This window comes from Macaca thibetana, chromosome 2, assembly GCF_024542745.1.
Source record: "Macaca thibetana thibetana isolate TM-01 chromosome 2, ASM2454274v1, whole genome shotgun sequence".
NCBI lineage: Eukaryota > Metazoa > Chordata > Mammalia > Primates > Cercopithecidae > Macaca > Macaca thibetana.
Genome location: NC_065579.1, coordinates 150568352 through 150591399, shown reverse-complemented (window position 1 = coordinate 150591399; position 23048 = coordinate 150568352). Strand labels below are relative to the sequence as shown.

The following is a 23048-nucleotide window of genomic DNA, read 5'->3' as shown; positions in this document are numbered from 1 at the left end:
GCCAGGTTGGTCTTGTACTCTTGACCTCAGGTGATTTGCCTGTCTCGGCCTCCCAAAGTGCTGGGATTACAGCTGTGAGACCCTGCGCTGGCCTTCTACCAATCTTTCGTAGAGCAGTTTCACTCATAGGCTTTGGAGGCTGGGACCTGGGCTCCACCACTGTCTGGAGCTATAACCTTGGTCAAGTATTTAACTCATTTTTTTAAAACAAATTAATCTTTTTGTAAAAAATTATTTATTTAAATCAACAAAGAAAAATTGTATAAATTTATCATGTACAATATGTTTTGAAATATGTATACATTGGGATGGTTAAATAGAGCTAATTAACATATGTATTACCTCACATATTTATCATTTTTTATAGCAAAAACACTTAAAATCTACTCTCAGTAATTTTTAATAAAATATTGTTAACTATAGTTATAATGTTATATAGTAGATCTCTTTAACTTATTCCTCCTACCTAATTGAAAGCGTGTATCCTTTGACCAGCATCTCAATTACTTAACTCTTGAAACCTGGTTTCTTCATGGTTAAATGGAGATAAAAACAGTAAAAACAGTACCTTACAGGATTGGTGAGAAGATTAAATGAGGTACTGTTTCTCCAAGTCTCAGTTTCCTCATCAGTAAAATGGGAGTGGTAACAGTACCACATAGGGCTGCTGGGAGGATTAAATGAGATAATGCACATAAAACACTTAGCACTGTGCTGGGCACATGGTAAGTGTTCAATAAATGACAGCCAATAGTATTATTATTACCATGATTATGTATCTGATTGTGAAAATGGTAATAAGTTGAAGGCTGAAAACACAGCAATTTTAATATACTAAATCTTTGGTTTAATGGTGCTACATTCATATAGCATTTTAAGATTTTTTGTCTGCAAACGTTAGGTATTCAATCAATGCTTCCACAATCAATTACTGTGTTTTCTAAGATGACAAAACTGTAACTCATTTCAAGCAAAAGTCATTACTATAGAATACATATACAGAATGGAAACAAATGAATATAATCTGGCTCAGAAACATTTCTCTTAAGAAAAAAAGTCCTAAAAATAAACTGAAAAGGGCATTAAGAAGGTATGGGTTACTTCTCAAAGCGAGATTTGTTAAACAACCTAACAGTTGGCTATTAAAGAAATGACAGGAAGGAATTCTCTGCATCTTTTTAAAATAGAAAGAATAATCAGTCTACTCAGGAAGTTAATCATTTATAGGTGTTCTCTAATTAAAATTTTTATCTGTATAAGTTCTCTTTGTTGAATCTTTTCAAGGTCTATTACCTAGTAGAATAAATACACACTTGCAAGCAAAACACTGAATGTTTGATATTCTCAAACACATTTGAAATCCACAGGAAAGAAGGGATCAAAACCTTAAAAAATAAGAATACAGTAAGTAGAACTCATTTTCTTACTAGCTCAAAACACAGTTCTATGGAAAACACCACAAACTCCATTTAAATGATAGCTAAATAATATGACATTGCTATTTAGTATAACACCATACATACTACAGAAAATTATAAGTCCCATCTACCTTGTTCTGCTACCAGGGCCTTGAGCTCTCCCAACAAATATTTTATAATTCTAACTTTTTCAGCTGTCTCATTCACATTTTTTGCCTTCTGTACATCCTTGACTGTTTTTGTATCTCGCACACGTATGTTTAAATCCTTTCTTTCACTTGTGGTCTCTCTAATTTTCTCTCTGGCACATTTTTCTTCATTAGTGGCCAAGAAAGCTGGTTGTGACTGAGTAGGGCTTCGGTGTGTCTGACTGTCCAGATGTGTTTCTTTTCCATGAGATCGAAAAAGAGACAAATATGTTTGAAAACATTTTAGTAGGTCTGTTTCCTTATGAACTCCTTGTTGTGGCGGAATTCCATTAACAAAGCCCAGTTGCTGCAATGTTGGAACAGCTGATATGTCAGTTTTGGGCAGACTACATGGAACTCCAGGACTGGTATTAAATGAATTCCTTAGAATATCAGTACAGGTTGTAGAAACTGTTTTATCTTGTGATGCAAACTGACTGTCACCATCAGTTTGAACTTCCTGAAGAAAGAGAAAAACACGTCTTCAGAAGTATGAGCACTCATTTGTAGGTATTAATTACAACAAACTCAAACATATGAAATATATTTATTAAAAGTTTATTAATATATTTGTTTTGTGAATATTTAATAAGTAGTTACTACTATATTTTGAGGATATACTGTAGTCTGTATAACTACTCCCATACGGTTAGACATTTAAGTAACAGCCAGTTTTTCACTGCTGAAACATCTCTGTAAATATGTTTGTGCAAAAGCTTATTGTATGTTTGAACTTAAATTTTCTTATGATGTAATTTCCCAAAGTGGACTAATTTTTGATGCTTTTAAACCATCTGTGGTATTTGTAAACAGTCTATTTTAGTCATGGCCTTGTAATGCTCCCATATTACAGGGTAAACTAAGCTTTAAAAAACAAGAATCTTTATTGTACTGAGGAAAAAATCCAACTTACTTACTTTGAAGCTAAAAATATTAGTAAGTTTCTGATATTAGAAACTTGCTTATTAATAATAATACTAATTATAACAAACTCAAATATATGGTTACTACTCCTAACCATATAGTAGTTACATAGACTATGGTATATCCACAAAATACAGTATTAACAAGTTATTAAAAATTCACAAAGGGTATATATTAATAAACATGTTTTAAATAAAGTATTAAGTGAAAGAAGCAGTATATAAGACTGCATAAAGTTTACTTATAACTTTATTTTAAAAGGAAAGCTAAGTTAACAAATACAAACCAGAAACTAAAACCTGTACAGATGATTAAACGATTGGAAAGAACTCTATCAGCGTGTTAAAAGGAGTTGTACTTGGGTGGTCAGTATGGTTGATTTTTTTTTCCCCCTACTGATCTCTTTCCCTCTAATGATCTCTTTCCCTCTTTCTCCTTCATTATTGTCTTCTTCATTATTGTCATTAAAACATAGGTAAAACTTTTCTTTCTTTTTTTGAGACAGAGTCTCACTCTGTAGCCCAGACCGGAGTGCAGTAGCACGATCTCACTCGCTGCTAACTCCCCCTCCTCGGTCCCGGTTCAAGCAATTCCTGCCTCAGCCTCCCAAGTAGCTGGGATTACAGGCATGTGCCACCATACCCAGCTAATTTCTGTATTTTCAGTAGAGATGGAGTTTCACCACGTTGGCCACTCTGGTGTTGAACTCCAGACCTCGTGATCCACCCACCTCGGCCTCCCAAAGGGCTGGGATTACAGGCATGAGCCACAGTGCCTGGCCATAAATAGGTAAAACTTTTATAGCAAAAAATAAATAAATAAATAAATAAACAACTGATCTTTAAATCCTAGTGCATTAAGTTACAATCAATAAATTCAACAGTCCTTCCCGAATGACTGCTATAAGTGAATACTTATGTAGTATACAAACTGTACGCACAGAATGAACCTGTGGACGGCAGGGTGGCCGCTGAGGTGACCAGACTGGGGTGGAGGTACATAAGCCATAACTAGAATGAGGAGTTGCCTGAGATTCTGTAAGTAAGAGGGAGAAAAAATCAATCACATATCCTACTTTTTATACAATAACCAAGCAATTTAATTAGAACTTACACTTATGATTTTTAAACAGCATTCATACTCACCAGCGTGAGATAAAGCATGGCATGGTACAGCAGGAATTCCATTAGGGATGTTCTTTGAAGTCAAGTCATTCATCAGTGACATCTGAGTCTGCACATGCTCACAGAGGGCTTGGTATATTATGGGTGAATACATTCTATAATGATCTTGCAATGACCAATTTTGTTCTAGGTCTGATGTGTCTCTTTCACTTCTAGCAGAAGCTTCATTAGGTATCGGTTTCTTATTATCTGAAGATGCTAATGTGGAAAAAGAAAAAAAGTTCTTGAAATATGATTCTTCAAAAATTCTTACCGTAAGATTTTAAGAGAAGAAAGGGCTCTCAGAAGTAGTACAATTCATCACATACTTCATAGAAGGGCTTTACCACTTTCCCCAGTCAAAAATCATCTATACTAATTCTTACAATTCCCATTTTTTTATGCTACTTGCCATGTGTAAAATCTCTCCTTCAATTTTAACACTTCTTTTAAGGGAGTTATATTATCCCTAAAGTCCAATCAAACTCCTTCACCTTGTTCCTCGTCAGTTCATGTTGTCAAGGGAAAATGGAATAGGAAAGAGAATAGTTGGTACAATTCTGATGCTTTGGGTCCTCAAAAACAAAACAAAACCAATCAAACAAACAAAATCTTAGCCTGGCATTTAAAGTTTTCCAAAGCTTGACCACAACCTACTTTTCCAACTATTGTCCCATCACCCCCAACTCAAATTTTTCATTTCAGCCAGGCCAATTTAGTTACCCAACAAGCTTTTTTCACCTTCCAATAACATTGTTCATGATGAACCATTCCTTCCAATCCAATTCTAACCACTCACCAAGGCTCATCTGAGTTTCCTTCTTCCATGAAACCTTTTGCAATCCAATCATTCCAGTCTAGTGACTACTCTTCACCACCCCAGAGCACATATTGTCTATACAAATCATATGCCACTGACACACTGCCTTATATTGCTTATCTTTCATCCTCCTGCCTTTCTGACTAAACCGTAAGTTTCTTTAAGCAGGGCTGTACTTCATTATTTCATCTGACAGAGCCTAGTATTAGTCTATGAACAAGGTAGAATTAATGAAGTATTAACAAAGTAATAAGTAAAAAATAACAAAGTTTTCTACATAGCACTACCTATAGATTGGTATAACAATCTGAAATCTATTTCCCTAATTTGATCCCCTTCCCAAATGTTTTTTTAAAACACTATTAACAGAAATGAGAATATTCTGGTAAATCATAGGTTATCAGTATACAAAACAAATTTAGAAAAACATATGGCTAATTGTCACACCTACCAAAGCTAAACATACATATATCTATGACATAACAATTCCACTCCCAGTTATACACCAATAGAAATGAGTGCTTATGTCTACTGAAAGACATGTACAAGACAGTTCACAGCAGCTTGATTTGCAGTAGCCCAAAGCTGAAAACACCAAATAGCCATGAATAGCAGAAATGGATAAACTGTGGTATACTCACAGGCTGGAATACTATATAGCATTAAAAAAACAACAAAGTACTGATATATATACAACTACCTGGATATTTAATGCGCATCAGGCTGAGTGAAAGTAGTCAAACACAAGGGCGCATAGTGTTCAATCACATTTAGAGAAGTCCTCAAACAGGTAAAAGTCACAAATGGAAATAAAAGTCAGGAAAATGGTTACACAGGGATGAGGGTCTAGGTGATGGTGAGGGTACTGACAGGGAGGGAGCCCTGCAGGGTGCTAAAAATTTTCTATATCTTGATCTAGGTGGTGGCTACAGGGGTGTATACATATGCAAAAGTTTATTGAGATTTATGTACCTTAAAATTAGTTACGAAAAGTATTCCTTATTTTTTAAAAAAACAAAATAATTTAAAATTTAAAACTAGAGAATCCCTCAAATATACAGTTTATTGAAAATAAAAACATTACTAAAAGCATAAAACTTCCATGTAAAAGCAAAAACAGAAAAAGTTAAAGGCAGATTAAATACTATAACCGGTGAAAATAGAAAAAAAAATTAAAGAAAAATACTTAATATTTGACTATGAAAATGGCTGAAGATATCAGATGCTTTCCTTTTGACTTGGGGTATGTTTCCTTTTGAGATGATCTATTCCTATGAATGTACTTTCCAGACCTAAATACAAGCTTTAACACTTATTAGCTGAGTAACCTTGGGCAAATTAACTTCTCTTGACCTCTTTTTCTTCATCAGAAAAATTGTAATAATGCCTATTTTATAAGATTATTGTGAGATGTAAATGAAGTAACACTTGTAAATTTCTTAAATCAATATCTAGCACACAGTAAAAACTCAATGTTAAATATCACCAAATAGCTGCACTCTTACAATAGACAAGCAAATATATCATATTCATAAATCATGCTATCTGATGTCAGTAATAAACCTCTGAACATGTCCCCTCTGAGATTATTAAAATCAAGAGTAATAAGAGTTACCTTCACTATCTGAACAGATCAGCTCAAACAAAACTGGTTAATAAACTTCTATAAAGCAAATACTATTTCTTACTGGAAATACAATTTTATAATAAGTCAAATGGAAAAGCCCTCTAAAATATTTTAACTTTGAAATCTAAAATGATAGAGGGCGAGATCATAGCCCATGACCATCTAGCATACCACAAGTCCTTTCCTCTTGATTCCTGGGTCTTTTCTTCTGCTCTTGGATTTCCTCTGGTCCTTAAGAATTGGCTAGTTTGAGGAATTCTCAGATTTCACACACAGGTCACAGCATCAGGCTCTCATTTACTTTCTTTTCAAGGCATGGTTTTCACGGTCTCTAATAAAGCTGAGCTACATTATGCCTCAGCCAGCAGATGTCATCAACTAACATAAATTAATAAATTCCAAACCTATTTCTTAAAAATCAAAGCCTTAGAACTAAAATGACTTCTTTTGCTCCTTTATAAACTCAAGTCCACACAAAACTCTACTGATAATGTTGAGTAACTTTACTTAACAATATGAAGTCTTAAAGCAAACAATCCAAGTTAGAAACCGTAAGGGAAAGACTGCAGTTATATGACTACTACACAATTTTAAAATAAAACTAATGACCAAATGAGTCTGTTATTACGCCAATACAAATGAAGTATATTTTCTTGCTCTTGTTAATTACACCAACACACTCTACATGAAAATTTTAGCTATTGGTGTGGTAATATGTTTAAGTGATATCAGGTGATAACTAAAATTCACGAAAGGAATGTATTCATTTACTCAGTCCACAAAACTTTTTTAGTCCCTGAAGTCTAGCTGCTGTGCAAGCACTGTCTGACAGGAAGTTATTCCTGCCACTCGAATATAGAACACACATCCAGTGCAGGTAAGAGCCACTGGATGCCTACTATCAATTGAAAGATGTAAGAACACCTGGCCTTTATGAGGTGCAATCAATGCTCAAAGGATTTTTGCCTGTGGTTGGTTTAGTTCCCCAAGATGAAGACAGCAATATATATTACTAAAAGCAAAATCATCAAAGTATTCAACACAGTTATCATATGTAAAAGCTCCTTATTTAAAAAATACGTATTTTATTTAATGCCAGAGCACTCTCAAAAAAGCTCAATACAATTCTGGAAGGGTTTCTCTGCCTCCTTACTCCCAGAATGCATCATGGTGTGCTTACCTAACTCCATAGGCATTCAATGATTGGGTAGGTCTCAGAAAGTACATGAGGGGGCCATTCCCCAGAAGACAGTTAACACAAAATAGCAAGATAATGTGTGTTAAAAGTAAAATAATACATGGATACTAGTTAACATACTGTAACAGACTGCTTAAAGTTCTTTATGATTACCTCATTTGGAGAGAGATGGTAAACAGAACAAGTGATGAGCTTGGATTTTGTGTATTGTTGAGCATTGTGGTAACAGAGCAAAATCTTGTATTATTGGTTAACAGCTGCCAACCACATACACACACACAATTAGGAACTAATTTCTAATATTGCAACCCTAAAGAAGATTGTCCTGTGGAACTAGGTCCTTCCTTCAGATTAAGAAAATATGGGAGAAACAACAATAGGAATATTGCACCCTGATCACAGGCCAGAACTGCTGATTCGGCTGTAATCCAAATAAGAATTTAATGCTATGGACTCAGAAAGCCAGAATCTTCCATCTGCCAATCCAAATCCACCTCTACTGGTCTTTCACCCTGCTCTCCCTGGAATGCTGATCTATATGGGCTGCAAAGAGACAGTCCTTCAATATGTCTTGCTGTATATACCAAAAAAGCAAGGCTTTGACCTGAACTCCTTACCTGGGCCACTTCTCAGGGTTGTGTTTGCAGTGAGCAACCTTGAAGGATGAGGTAAGGTTTCCCTCTGGGACAAGCACAGGTTTGATTACTGCTTACTATCAAAGTGACCGATTCCCCAAGCTCAGTGTTCCTCAGCTGCAACCTAAACCTGTGCATCCATATGGGTCCACCGTATCACCTCAACGGGAACTAGGGTGAATAAGAACCAACACAATATGCTGATGCACATACTGCTGCCTGTGCTGTGAGTAATAAAGTCCTTCGTCTCTGATCCAGTAGTCTTGTCTTCTGCTAGCATCCATGACACAGTAAGACTAGCTTACTAGCTCGTAAAAGTCAAATCCCAGACCTGATATACATCAGTAGGGCTTCAGTTGGGTTCAATCCAATGGGAGTCTTGGCATATCAAGGAAAGGAAGAAGCATGAAGTCAGGATATACACTTATTCCTGCTCCCCTTCTATGAGGCCACCTTGGGCTGACTTCGTCCTTTCAATGAAGCTCACTGCTCTTCTCAAGGTAGCATAGTCTACAAACAGTATCTCTTTCTAGATTCAGTAATCTTTCTCTCTCCTAATCCCTTATGGTCTAGAGATGGTAACAGCTCTGCTGCTGCTGCTGCTAGCACTAGGCTCGTGCGACCTAGTAGGCAAAACCTGTGGTTTTCCTATACCCTACTCATATCTTTATGAGTCCCTTTGTAAATAAACATAAACCCTCCTCGAATTACCTCAACTTGAGTGCTGCCATCTGTTTCTTGTTGGAATTCTGACTGACAGAAGCAGTTAAGTCAGGGTCCAATAAGCTGATACTGTGACACCCATTGTCAGTCACATACATTGCAAATAATAGTTGCTCGAGGAAAGGTGCCCTGGATAAGAAATAACCTGCCTACAGACAAAAAGGAGACTGCTACCACTCCTTTCTTTCTCAATTGTGCCCCAATAAAAAGACCTCTGCTTTAAGAGTTAAGGCCAGGGTTTAGCACTCTTTTTCTTAAAAGGTCAAATAAATATTTTAGGTTCAGCAGGCCAGATGATCTCTGTCACAACTAGTCAACTCTGCCACTGCAGGACAAAAACAGCTAATAAAAACACATTAATAAATTAGCTTGGCTGCATTCTAGTAAAATCTTATTTACAAAATAAAATAACTAAACATTACTTAAAAAACTGGCTGTAATGTGCTGAGCTTAGACCAATGCTATCCAATAGAAATATAATGCAAACCATATATGTAACTTAAAATTTCCAGTAACTGCGGCGGAGCAAGATGGCCGAATAGGAACAGCTCCAGTCTCCAGCTCCCAGCGCAAGCGACACAGAAGACAGGTGATTTCTGCATTTTCAACTGAGGTACTGGGTTGATCTCACTAGGGAGTGCCAGACAATCGGTGCTGGTCAGCTGCTGCAGCCCGACCAGCAAGAGCCTCACCTGCGAAGCGCAAGGCGGAAGGGAATCCCTTTTCCTAGCCAGAGGAACTGAGACACACAACACCTGGAAAATTGGGTAACTCCCACCCCAATACTGCGCTTTACCAAGGGTCTTAGCAAACGGGCACACCAGGAGATTATATCCCACACCTGGCCGGGAGGGTCCCACGCCCACGGAGCCTCCCTCATTGCTAGCACAGCAGTCTGCGATCTAATGGCAAGGCAGCAGCCAGGCTGGGGGAGGGGTGCCCGCCATTGCTGAGGCTTAAGTAGGTAAACAAAGCCGCTGGGAAGCTCGAACTGAGTGGAGCTCACAGCAGCTCAAGGAGGCCTGCCCGTCTCTGTAGGCTCCACCTCTGGGGACAGGGCACAGCTAAACAACAACAACAACAACAACAACAAAAAGCAGCAGAAACCTCTGCAGATGCAAACGACTCTGTCTGACAGCTTTGAAGAGAGCAGTGGATCTCCCAACACGGAGGCTGAGATCTGAGAACAGACAGACTGCCTGCTCAAGCGGGTCCCTGACCCCTGAGTAGCCTAACTGGGAGACATCCTCCACTAGGGGCAGACCGACACCCCACACCTCAAACGGTGGAGTACACCCCTGAGAGGAAGCTTCCAAAGCAAGAATCAGACAGGTACACTCGCTGTTCAGCAATATTCTATCTTCTGCAGCCTCTGCTGCTGATATCCAGGCAAACAGGGTCTGGAGTGGACCTCAAGCAATCTCCAACAGACCTACAGCTGAGGGTCCTGACTATTAGAAGGAAAACTAACAAACAGGAAGGACACCCACACCAAAACCCCATCAGTACGTCACCATCATCAAAGACCAGAGGCAGATAAAAACCACAAAGATGGGGAAAAAGCAGGGCAGAAAAGCTGGAAATTCAAAAAATAAGAGTGCATCTCCCCCTGCAAAGGAACGCAGCTCATCGCCAGCAACGGATCAAAGCTGGATGGAGAATGACTTTGACAAGATGAGAGAAGAAGGCTTCAGTCCATCAAACTTCTCAGAGCTAAAGGAGGAATTACGTACCCAGTGCAAAGAAACTAAAAATCTTGAAAAAAGAGTGGAAGAATTGATAACTAGAATAATTAATGCAGAGAAGGCCATAAATGAACTGACAGAGATGAAAACCATGACACGAGAAATACGTGACAAATGCACAAGTTTCAGTAACCGACTTGATCAACTGGAAGAAAGAGTATCAGCAATTGAGGATCAAATAAATGAAATGAAGCGAGAAGAGAAATCTAAAGAAAAAAGAAGAAAAAGAAATGAACAAGGCCTGCAAGAAGTATGGGATTAGGTAAAAAGACCAAATCTACGTCTGATTGGGGTGCCTGAAAGTGAGGGGGAAAATGGAACCAAGTTGGAAAACACTCTTCAGGATATCATCCAGGAGAACTTCCCCAACCTAGTAGGGCAGGCCAACATTCAAATTCAGGAAACACAGAGAACGCCACAAAGATACTCCTCGAGAAGAGCAACTCCAAGACACATAATTGCCAGATTCACCAAAGTTGAAATGGAGGAAAAAATCTTAAGGGCAGCCAGAGAGAAAGGTCAGGTTACCCACAAAGGGAAGCCCATCAGACTAATAGCAGATCTCTCGGCAGAAACTCTACAAGCCAGAAGAGAGTGGGGCCCAATATTCAACATTCTTAAAGAAAAGAATTTTCAACCCAGAATTTCATATCCAGCCAAACTAAGTTTCATAAGTGAAGGAGAAATAAAATCCTTTCCAGATAAGCAAATGCTTAGAGATTTTGTCACCACCAGGCCTGCCTCACAAGAGGCCCTGAAGGAAGCACTAAACATGGAAAGGAACAACTGGTACCAGCCATTGCAAAAACATGCCAAAATGTAAAGACCATCAAGGCTAGGAAGAAACTGCATCAACTAACGAGCAAAATAACCAGTTAATATAATGGCAGGATCAAGTTCACACATAACAATACTAACCTTAATTGTAAATGGGCTAAATGGTCCAATTAAAAGACACAGACTGGCAAACTGGATAAAGAGTCAAGACCCATCAGTTTACTGTATTCAGGAGACCCATCTCACATGCAGAGACATACATAGGCTCAAAATAAAGGGATGGAGGAAGATCTACCAAGCAAATGGAGAACAAAAAAAAGCAGGGGTTGCAATACTAGTCTCTGATAAAACAGACTTTAAACCATCAAAGATCAAAAGAGACAAAGAAGGCCATTACATAATGGTAAAGGGATCAATTCAACAGGAAGAGCTAATGATCCTAAATATATATGCACCCAACACAGGAGCACCCAGATTCATAAAGCAAGTCCTTAGAGACTTACAAAGAGACTTAGACTCCCATACAATAATAATGGGAGATTTCAACACCCCACTGTCAACATTAGACAGATCAACGAGACAGAAAGTTAACAAGGATATCCAGGAATTGAACTCATCTCTGCAGCAAGCGGACCTAATAGACATCTACAGAACTCTCCACCCCAAATCAACAGAATATACATTCTTCTCAGCACCACATCACACTTATTCCAAAATTGACCACATAATTGGAAGTAAAGCACTCCTCAGCAAATGTACAAGAACAGAAATTATAACAAACTGTCTCTCAGACCACAGTGCAATCAAACTAGAACTCAGGACTAAGAAACTCAATCAAAACCGCTCAACTACATGGAAACTGAATAACCTGCTCCTGAATGACTACTGGGTACATAACGAAATGAAGGCAGAAATAAAGATGTTCTTTGAAACCAATGAGAACAAAGATACAACATACCAGAATCTCTGGGACACATTTAAAGCAGTGTGTAGAGGGAAATTTATAGCGCTAAATGCCCACAAGAGACAGCTGGAAAGATCTAAAATTGACACTGTAACATCACAATTAAAAGAACTAGAGAAGCAAGAGCAAACACATTCAAAAGCTAGCAGAAGGCAAGAAATAACTAAGATCAGAGCAGAACTGAAGGAGATAGAGACACAAAAAACCCTCCAAAAAATCAATGAATCCAGGAGTTAGTTTTTTGAAAAGATCAACAAAATTGATAGACCGCTAGCAAGACTAATAAAGAAGAAAAGAGAGAAGAATCAAATAGACGCAATAAAAAATGATAAAGAGGATATCACCACTCACCCCACAGAAATACAAACTACCATCAGAGAATACTATAAACACCTCTACGCAAATAAACTAGAAAATCTAGAAGAAATGGATAATTTCCTGGACATTTACACTCTCCCAAGACTAAACCAGGAAGAAGCTGAATCCCTGAATAGACCAACAGCAGGCTCTGAAATTGAGGCAATAATTAATAGCCTACCAACCAAAAAAAGTCCAGGACCAGATGGATTCACAGTTGAATTCTACCAGAGGTACAAGGAGGAGCTGGTGCCATTCCTTCTGAAACTATTCCAATCAACAGAAAGAGAGGGAATCCTCCCTAACTCATTTTATGAGGCCAACATCATCCTGATACCAAAGCCTGGCAGAGACACAACAAAAAAAGAAAATTTTAGACCAATATCCCTGATGAACATCGATGCAAAAATCCTCAATAAAATACTGGCAAACCGGATCCAGCAGCACATCAAAAAGCTTATCCACCATGATCAAGGGGGCTTCACCCCTGGGATGCAAGGCTGGTTCAACATATGCAAATCAATAAACGTAATCCAGCATATAAACAGAACCAAAGACAAAAACCACATGATTATCTCAATAGATGCAGAAAAGGCCTTTGACAAAATTCAACAGCCCTTCATGCTAAAAATGCTCAATAAATTCGGTACTGATGGAACGTATCTCAGAATCATAAGAGCTATTTATGACAAACCCACAGCCAATATCATACTGAATGGGCAAAAACTGGAAAAATTCCCTTTGAAAACTGGCACAAGACAGGGATGCCCTCTCTCACCACTTCTATTCAACACAGTGTTGGAAGTTCTGGCTAGGGCAATCAGGCAAGAGAAAGAAATCAAGGGTATTCAGTTAGGAAAAGAAGAAGTCAAATTGTCCCTGTTTGCAGATGACATGATTCTATATTTAGAAAACCCCATCATCTCAGCCCAAAATCTCCTTAAGCTGATAAGCAACTTCAGCAAAGTCTCAGGATACAAAAGTAATGTGCAAAAATCACAAGCATTCTTATACATCAGCAACAGACAAACAGAGACCCAAATCATGAATGAACTTCCATTCACAATTGCTTCAAAGAGAATAAAATACCTAGAAATCCAACTTACAAGGGATGTAAAGGACCTCTTCAAAGAGAACTACAAACCACTGCTCAGTGAAATAAAAGAGGACACAAACAAATGGAAGAACATACCATGCTCATGGATAGGAAGAATCAATATCGTGAAAATGGCCATACTGCCCAAGGTAATTTAGAGATTCAATGCCATCCCCATCAAGCTACCAATGAGTTTCTTCACAGAATTGGAAAAAACTGCTTTAAAGTTCAAATGGAACCAAAAAAGAGCCCGTATTGCCAAGACAATCCTAAGTCAAAAGAACAAAGCTGGAGGCATATGCTACCTGACTTCAAACTATACTACAAGGCTACAGTAACCAAAACAGCATGGTACTGGTACCAAAACAGAGATCTAGACCAATGGAACAGAACAGAGTCCTCAGAAATAATACCACACATCTACAGCCATCTGATCTTTGACAAACCTGAGAAAAACAAGAAATGGGGAAAGGATTCCCTATTTAATAAATGGTGCTGGGAAAACTGGCTAGCCGTTAAGTACAAAGCTGAAACTGGATCCTTTCCTTACTCCTTATACAAAAATTAATTTAAGATGGATTAGAGACTTAAATGTTAGACCTAAAACCATAAAAACCCTAGAAGAAAACCTAGGTAATACCATTCAGGACATAGGCATGGGCAAGGACTTCATGTCTAAAACACCAAAAGCAACGGCAACAAAAGCCAAAATTGACAAATGGGATCTAATTAAACTGAAGAGCTTCTGCACAGCAAAAGAAACTACCATCAGAGTGAACAGGCAACCTACAGAATGGGAGAAAATTTTTGCAATCTACTCATCTGACAAAGGGCTAATATCCAGAACCTACAAAGAACTCAAACAAATTTACAAGAAAAAAACAAACAACCCCATCAAAAAGTGGGCAAAGGATATGAACAGACATTTCTCAAAAGAAGACATTCATACAGCCAATAGACACATGAAAAAATGCTCATCATCACTGGCCATCAGAGAAATGCAAATCAAAACCACAATGAGATACCATCTCACACCAGTTAGAATGGCAATCATTAAAAAGTCAGGAAACAACAGGTGCTGGAGAGGATGTGGAGAAATAGGAACACTTTTACACTGTTGGTGGGATTGTAAACTAGTTCAACCACTGTGGAAAACAGGATGGCGATTCCTCAAGGATCTAGAAGTAGAAGTACCATATGACCCAGCCATCCCATTACTGGGTATATACCCAAAGGATTATAAATCATGCTGCTATAAAGACACATGCACACGAATGTTTATTGCAGCACTATTCACAATAGCAAAGACTTGGAATCAACCCAAATGTCCATCAGTGACAGACTGGATTAAGAAAATGTGGCACATATACACCATGGAATACTATGCAGCCATAAAAAAGGACGAGTTTGTGTCCTTTGTAGGGACATGGATGCAGCTGGAAACCATCATTCTCAGCAAACTATCGCAAGAACAGAAAACCAAACACCGCATGTTCTCACTCATAGGTGGGAACTGAACAATGAGATCATTTGGACTTGGGAAGGGGAACATCACACACTGGGGCCTATCATGGGGAGGGGGGAGGGGGGAGGGACTGCACTGGGAGTTATACCTGATGTAAATGACGAGTTGATGGGTGCAGCACACCAACATGGCACAAGTATACATATGTAACAAACCTGCACGTTATGCACATGTACCCTAGAACTTAAAGTATAATAATAATAAAAAAAATTACAGAAGAAAAGGAAAAAAAAAGATAGATGATTGATTGACTGATTGACAGAATAAAAGAATAGAACCAAAATACAAAAAAAAAAATTTCCAGTAACTACATAAAATAGGTAAAATTACTTTTCATATTTATTTAAATCAATATATCCAAAATATTAACATGTCAGTGTATAATAACCGAAATTTTGTATTAAATCTTCTAAATCTAGCATATATTTTACATAAAGCACAATCTAGATGCTAAATTCTCATCAGAAATACTTGGTCTATATTCAGATTTAATAAAATTTACACTTGAAAAGGTAGGTTCACATGCCCAAGTTATTCCAAACATACTTAAAAGTTTTATAATAACTGGATCAATTACAGTTTTCAAATTTAATTGTAAATTAATTTAAATTAAATAACATTAAAAATTCAATTCCTTGGTCGTACTAGTCATATTTCAAGTGCTGAATAGCCACATGTGGCCAGTGGCTACCATCTTGAATAGTACAGGTCATGATAATATAAGGCTATTGTTACTGGCTTCCAAGATGAGTTACGTTTCCCCTGCCTTAGTTCTCTACCTTGGGACTATCTGAAACATCAACCTCTAGTCCCACGAATGCTCTACTGACACTTTCTCAGCCTCCTTGCCTAAATCCTGATCTCTTAATATATAGGGATACTGCCTTATAAGACTTTCTAAACTTCATTCCTTGGCCAAGCTGAATCTAAGCATGCCCTACAGTGCTGACATTTCTGGCCCACCTGAACTATAGAACTGGCTAGTCTAATTCTCGTCCATCTGAATTCCCATTGTGGACTTTTTCATCTTCATTATGGGCTATCTTGTTCTCTAGGCCTCCAAGGGACAACATAACCAAAACTTTCTTGTTCTAAACTAGGAAAAGTTAGCTGTGAGGATGTAAAGTACCCTTGGCTATATTCACCATCAATCGGCAGCAGGCTCTCTTTCCTTATTGATCCAATTTTACCTCCTTATGTACCATGTATCCTAACTGTGAAGCTTGACAAGTTCGGCTTGACTAACTTAGGACATATATATATATATATATATATACACACACACATACACACACACACATATAAATATAATAATCTTAAAGCAACTACTAGAAGTATATACCTGAAATACAACCAATTTATGATTATCTATGAAAACAAGTGGCAGGGAAAATTAAGATAACTCTATATACTTCGCAAATGTCATTCTGAGTTTGAACTTTTTCTCCTACAAAACTCAGACAGTCTCTTTTTCTACTTTTCTTCTTGAGAAAATGATAGCAAGCAAAGTGGACTACTCAGTGATTAGAAGCTGAATACAGAAAGGCATAAGCACACATAAACCTAACCAATACTGATTATTAAAATGAAAGTCAATGCATAATCCTGATAATTAATCAAAATACCCACAGTTAAGGATTATCTTCAAATAACTAAGAGAAAAAAGGCTTACATGTTTCTTTCTGGACTACCAAAGGAATAGTCTGTTTTTCACGTCTTTTCTTTTTTGATCCATATCTTTTGCTTTCTAAAGGTCTAGAATTAGATCTGTTTTCTAAATATGCTGTTTCTGAACCTATTAATAAAACAAAAATGTGTTAACATCAAAATAATGACTTAATTGAGATAAGGTGTTCAGCAAAGAATTTTAAAAAATAAACCTGAATCTTCATTTCTCAAAATGTCCCTCAGCAAAGAAGCACAACCATCAAGCCCGTGTACAGTTTCCGCCTGTAAGGAATAAAGCCATTTAGAATACACTTGTATATAACTGTTAGTGTAGGAAAAAATATATATTATGTAGTTTTAAAATTTGTTTATTTACAATTTATTATTGGTAGAAAAGATGCTTTAAAGCAACAGACTTCATACTTCCTTACAGCAATTAATACTTTGCATTTTATTCCTACTTTTTAGCTACTATCTGAAAACTAATTAAAATAGTGTGTATTGTATCTATTCAATCTTACCTGACTTTCTGAATCAGAATGGAGAGAATAGCCAGAATCTGCATTAAAACGTGATATTTTTCTTAAATAGGTCCTGGAAAACAAGCTCATTAATATTTTTACAAATATTTTCCCCAAAATACATTAGTAAGCAGTCATCTTCTTTCCAGCAAAGACAAGAAAGCTTGTCCAACCATGTACAAGATGAATTTATAAACACATTTTGAAGATTAGAAAGACTGTTAAATACTAAAATGATTAACATGGGTAGATATAAAAAGTTGTTCCCCAGAGCTTGTGACAGTAGAGGCCTACCTAATTTTCTGGGGTAGACAACATGTCATCCAGCCCAAAGACCTGAAAAACATCTTGAAATCTGAAGTTGTAAACGTCTTCATAAGTACTTACGCTTTCTTTCCATTTGTTAATTTAGCAGGTCCAGTGTGCCTTCCTGAAGATAACACCTATGACATAATATATTATAGCAGATAAACATTTTTCTGTTATATTTTCAATATGCTATCTTGACAAAATTTAATGTCATTTTTTTCTTTTATTCATCTTCTCAAACTGAAACTCTGTACCCATCAAACAATACCTTGCCATCCCCTCTTCCCCCTGACCCTAACAACTACCAACCTAGCTTCTATGAATTTGACTACTCTAGAAACTTTATATAACTGGAATAATACAATATTTGTCCTTTTGTGACTGGCTTATTTCCCTTAGCATAATGTCTTCAAGCTTCATCTATATTGTAGCACGTGTCAAAATTTTTCTTCCTTTTTGAGGTCAAATAATATTCCATTGTATGTACCATATTATTCACTGTTTTAATTAATGTGATCTATCCTAAAAATCCACAATTACAATTCAATTCATATATTAAATTTCTTTTATGTAAAATGTCAAGCAAACAACACATATATTTGTTCCTTAAGTCTGTTTAAGGTAAAAAGGAAATTGAGATATTATTTTAAACCGGAATTAACTACTACACTAAGTTCAGACTATACTAATCCCAAAATATGTTCTATATTCCCAAATTCTTTGAAACATACAAGTTAATTCAAGATACAGAACAGAGTTTTTAACTCTGCTTCCTTTTATGTACATTCTTTGGAATGCCTGATTAGACCAGCAAGAATTCTGCCCTTTCTCTTTATCTACATCTCATTGTCTTAATCTTACTTTTTAAATTCATATACCACTGTTGTTTTCTTAAATTTTTTTGTTTTAAAAGTGACATAATGGACAACATTTTGTGTAGAAAAAGAGGAAAAAAATAAGCATTTGCTTTTACATGCATCCGGTATCTTGGGAGTTATGCCAGAAACAGTTAATCATGGATGCCTCCGGGGAGGGAAACTGAGTATCTGGGGGACACAGTGAGAAGGGACACTTTCCATGGTATACTATTTTATATCTTAATAACTTTATATCAGATAAATATAATCTCTATTCAAAATAATTTTAAATAGACACAAGAAAGTCCCTGACTCCCTCCTCGTTCCACCCTCCAGATGTAGTCACTGTTGGCAGTTTCATTTACAATTTATCTTGACATATTTACATATTTCATCTCCAGACAGCTTTGAGCAGTAACTACCAAACTTTCTGGAGTTACATGGCATTCTATTACATGCTTGAATATGCGTTCCATCCTTCTAAGAATGTCACTGAGAATACATTTTTAAAAAACTGGGTTGGTAAGAATTATACTTCTTGAGATAACTTGGAATATGATGGAGGGTCATGAAGCCAGCAGTGAGAACATCACTCCACTGGTCTCTGTGTCACACTCTCAGGGTCTTTCCCTTTGGTATATCTATGTCGATGTCCTGGCTGGAATCATAATAACAAATCCAAGCCATGACACTGTAATACTGTACCCTGGATTGAGTCCAAAAACAACTACCACAATTATTCTTTCAAAAAAAAATGTTTTTTTAAGTACACTGTCTGAGGTACATGTCTGGCATAACGTAAGGTTATATATGGTGTTTCTCCAAAAAATATACACAAGGCTATATTATAGAAAATCTAGTAAAGAAAATTACCCATGATAAAAGCACCTTGAAACAGTAACTATCATATTGGAACAATTCCTTTCATTTTTTTTTTTGTAGTTTCTATTATGAAATAATAGTACAAAGAAGCCCTATATATGTTTCAGATTCTGTGACCCTGGACGTTTTCCATATTCTCTCTCAATATATATACACAGCATTACTTTCTGCCTGAACCGTTAGAGTTAAGTTGCAGATACAATACTCCTTTACTCCTAAATATTTCCTAAAAACAAGGTCATTCTCTAATATAACCATAGTATAATTATCAAAACCAGGAAATTAACATGGATACAGAATTTTGATCTAATGTTCAGACCTTATTTGCAAGTTGCCAATTATCCCAATACTGCTCTTTACAAAAAAAAAAAACAAAACAAAAAACAAAAATCCCTCTGGTTCATGCCCAATCCACGCTCACGTTCTGTTTCTATGAGTTTTAACTATTTTAGATACTTTATATAAGTAAAATAATGCAATATTTGTCCTTCTGTGACTAGCTTATTTCACTTAGCATAATGTCTTCAAGGTTCGTCTCTGTTGGTGCATATGACAGTTAGTTCCTTCTTTTTAAAGGCTGAATAATAGTCCATTGCATGTATATACCATATTTTCTTTATCTATTCATCTGTAGATAGACTTTTGGGTTGTTCCCACATTTTGGCTATTGTGAATAGTGCTGCAATGAACACGAGAGTGCAAATATCTCTTCTATATCCTGATTTCAATTCTTTTGGATAAATTCCCAGAAGTAGAATTGCTGGGTGATATAGTTCTATTTTTAATTTGGTGAGGAATCTCCATATTGTTTTCCAAAGCGGCTATAGCATTTTACATTCCCATTGACAGTGTACAAGGGTTCCAATTCTTCCAAATCCTTGCCAATACTTGTTTCTGTTTTTTTAATAAGTCATCCTAACAGGTGTTAGGTGATAGCTCATTGTGGTTTTAATTTGCATTTCCTTCATGATTAGTGACGTTGAGCATCTTTTCATATACCTGTTGGCCATCTGCACATCTTCTTTGGAGAAATGTCTATTCAAATCCTTTTTTCATTTTTTAACCAGGTTATGTGTTGTTCTGCTTTTGAGTTATAGAAATTCCTTATATGTATTTTGGATTATTTATCAGACACATGGCTTGGAAATATTTTCTCCCATTTTGTAGACTGCCTTTTCTCTCCATTAATCATTTCCTGTACTGTGCAGAAGCTTTTCAGTTTGATGTATCCAAGTTCTTCTTATAATTCCCCCGCTCAGCCCTGGAGTTGGTCATTTCTCCAAAAAGCCAGGACTCCTTAGTGGACAGTGGTACTTGGAAACCAAGATCTAGGTACTAGACGTGTTCTTTGCTACCGGGGCTTCCAATCTTTTTTTATATGCATTTTTTACTTAGTCATAATAACTAGATATTTGCAATTTTAAATCCTGTGTTTTCTACTTTTAAATCTTTTTCATATTCAGAAATTTTTAATGGTTGTATAATATTTCCTTCAGTGGAAATAATATAATATGGTCTTGGTTTGCTTCCTATTTTTCACAATCAAGAAAACAAACCTGGAATAAGCCTATTTATTGAAAACAGCCGTTTCATATTTAGGATTAAAAGGAAAATTATTTGGTGAAAGGTTATTAGTAATTTAATAACCCTTGATACAAACTGCAAAGCTGCTCTCCAAAAGGAGTGTCCTAATCACAATACAGGAGAATCAGTTTGCTTTATTTTACACTTACTTCTACTGGGTTATTATCACTAAACTTTTAATTTTGCTATTTGAGAAACATACAAGCATTTCTTAGTAGTCATATCTCCTACCAACAAGTACAAGATAAAACTGCCTTTGTAGAATGACTTAGAGTGCGCTAAGGTCTTTCATTTCCACTTTATCCATACCCTGTGAGTTATCATTATTTCTGTGAGGTGGGAACCTAAACTTCAGAAAAGTTTGTTCAAAGTCATACATCTACTAAGTAAAATGTTTAAAAGAAGAATGGACTCTGGCATCAGCTTTGTGAGTCTGATTCTTGTTTCCACAGCTGTGTAACTGCTAAGTTATTTGAACCCTCCGGCCCTCAATTTCCTCATATATAAAATAGGGATAATAGTACTTACCTCATAAGGATATTGTGACTATGAAATGAGTTACTTTATGTAATACATAACTTAGAGTAGTATCTACCACATAAGTCCTATCTAAATGTTAGCTGCTGTTTATCAAGATGGTGGCAAACTACGAGTTTTTAAGGGAACTAAATGTTGTTGTATGTCTACCAACTGTGTGATCGATGTTTTTACCGGGTTCTCTGATTTAACCTTCTCAATTCTTTGAGACAGGATTTTATGCTTATTTCTGCCTATTTTGCAGCTAAAGAATAGAAAGTTCTGATAAGTAAAAACTAGTAGACTCTCAAACTGCAGGTGACCGAAGCTAGGAAAGCTTAAGTCACTCGAGCCAGCGGCGAAGGCTGGGACTCCAACCCCGGTCTTACCCCAAAGCCGGCGGGCTACGATAATTTAAACAGAAACACATCGAGACCGAGCGGCTGTGTTACGACGGGAAGATTAGGTGTTCCCTGCACCTCTGTCCCAGCACTTTAATGTCGCCTCATTGTCTTTGTCTCTTTTCGAGCATAGTTTTACAAGTCCCTGGCCCGAAAACCCCCCTGTCCCTCGAGCCATCCCCACAGTGGACTCCTCAGGTCCTCAGCCCTCACCTGGCCCGGTCGAGATCCGGACCTGACCATCTCTCGCAGCCTCAGAGAAGCCCAGACCGAAACAAGTGAAGCCTCACGGTAAGAAGAATTAACCGCCGTGGGCTCCCGGACCTTCTTGGCCCGCCCGCCAAGCTTCCGCTTCCGGAAAGGATCCCGCCGAACGCCGCGCTTCATAGTCTGCGACCCGCCTCCACTCCCTTTCTCCTGCTCCAGGCCCAGCTCCTTGGGCGTGCGCAATAGATCCCGCCGGCTTCCAGGCTCGTCACCCACCGGCAGAGGGTAGGAAAAGCCAATAGATGGCGAATGGGGCGGGGCCTAGGCCTGGCCGGGGCGGGGCCGCCAAGAAAAGAGTTAAGCGGTGCGGTTCCAGGGCTTGCGGTGGGGGAAACAGGCACGAGAACCCGCCAGCACCAGAGGAAGGGTCGGGGTAGGAGGCGGATAGGTTTCAGAAGGAATTGCGCGCGACTTTTTGGGTTTTCGCTCTTTATTTTTATTTTGGCATCGTGTGCCTTTTGGATGATTTCGTTCTTGATATTCTATAAAAATAAGACCGCCGGGTTATCTTTGCCTGAGTGTGATGACAATTTCAGAGTTATTCCCTGTGGCCACTGATCTCAGATGTTCGTTAGTTGGGGTTTGGGGTTTACTTGCATGCGTACTTGTCTCCTCTTGTGTTGAGGTAATTACTTTTGATGAAGAATGACACAGCATTCTTAATATTGGCATGTGCACTCAGTTTAATGAAGATTTTAGTCATTGGTTTTTAAGGCATTGGGTTTGGGGTTAATGATTTAAATCAAATTGAAGAGAGATAACTCAGTTTATTCCGTTTCAACTGTCACCCAGACAGGAGGGCAGTGGCGCAATCTCAGTTCACTGCAATCTCTGCCTCCTGGGTTCCAGCGATTCTCCTGCCTCAGCGTCCCTAGTAGCTGGT

The 23048-nt window shown here is 37.5% G+C and overlaps 1 protein-coding gene across 6 annotated transcripts in view; it reads right to left on the bottom strand.

Moving 5' to 3' along the window:
• The window catches only part of CCDC14 (coiled-coil domain containing 14), a 71646-nt gene extending 49306 nt beyond the window's left edge, over positions 1-22340 (bottom strand). For 4 of the 6 annotated variants that reach the window (XR_007723590.1, XR_007723589.1, XM_050781619.1 and 1 more), the window contains exons 1-8: positions 22112-22328; positions 17737-17792; positions 17350-17422; positions 17041-17110; positions 16833-16955; positions 3676-3912; positions 3471-3565; positions 1550-2066 (exon numbers count right to left, since the gene is read on the bottom strand). Coding sequence is in view for 4 of the 6 variants with exons in the window: in XM_050781619.1 (XP_050637576.1) it covers positions 1550-2066; positions 3471-3565; positions 3676-3912; positions 16833-16955; positions 17041-17110; positions 17350-17422; positions 17737-17792; positions 22112-22285 (1345 nt within the window). In the remaining 2 variants the exon portion in view is untranslated. Of the gene's footprint in view, positions 1-1549; positions 2067-3470; positions 3566-3675; positions 3913-16832; positions 16956-17040; positions 17111-17349; positions 17423-17736; positions 17793-22111 lie in introns of all 6 variants that reach the window. The other 2 variants (XM_050781617.1, XM_050781618.1) reach the window with 2 other exon arrangements.
• Between the last annotated feature and the right edge of the window lie 708 nt (positions 22341-23048).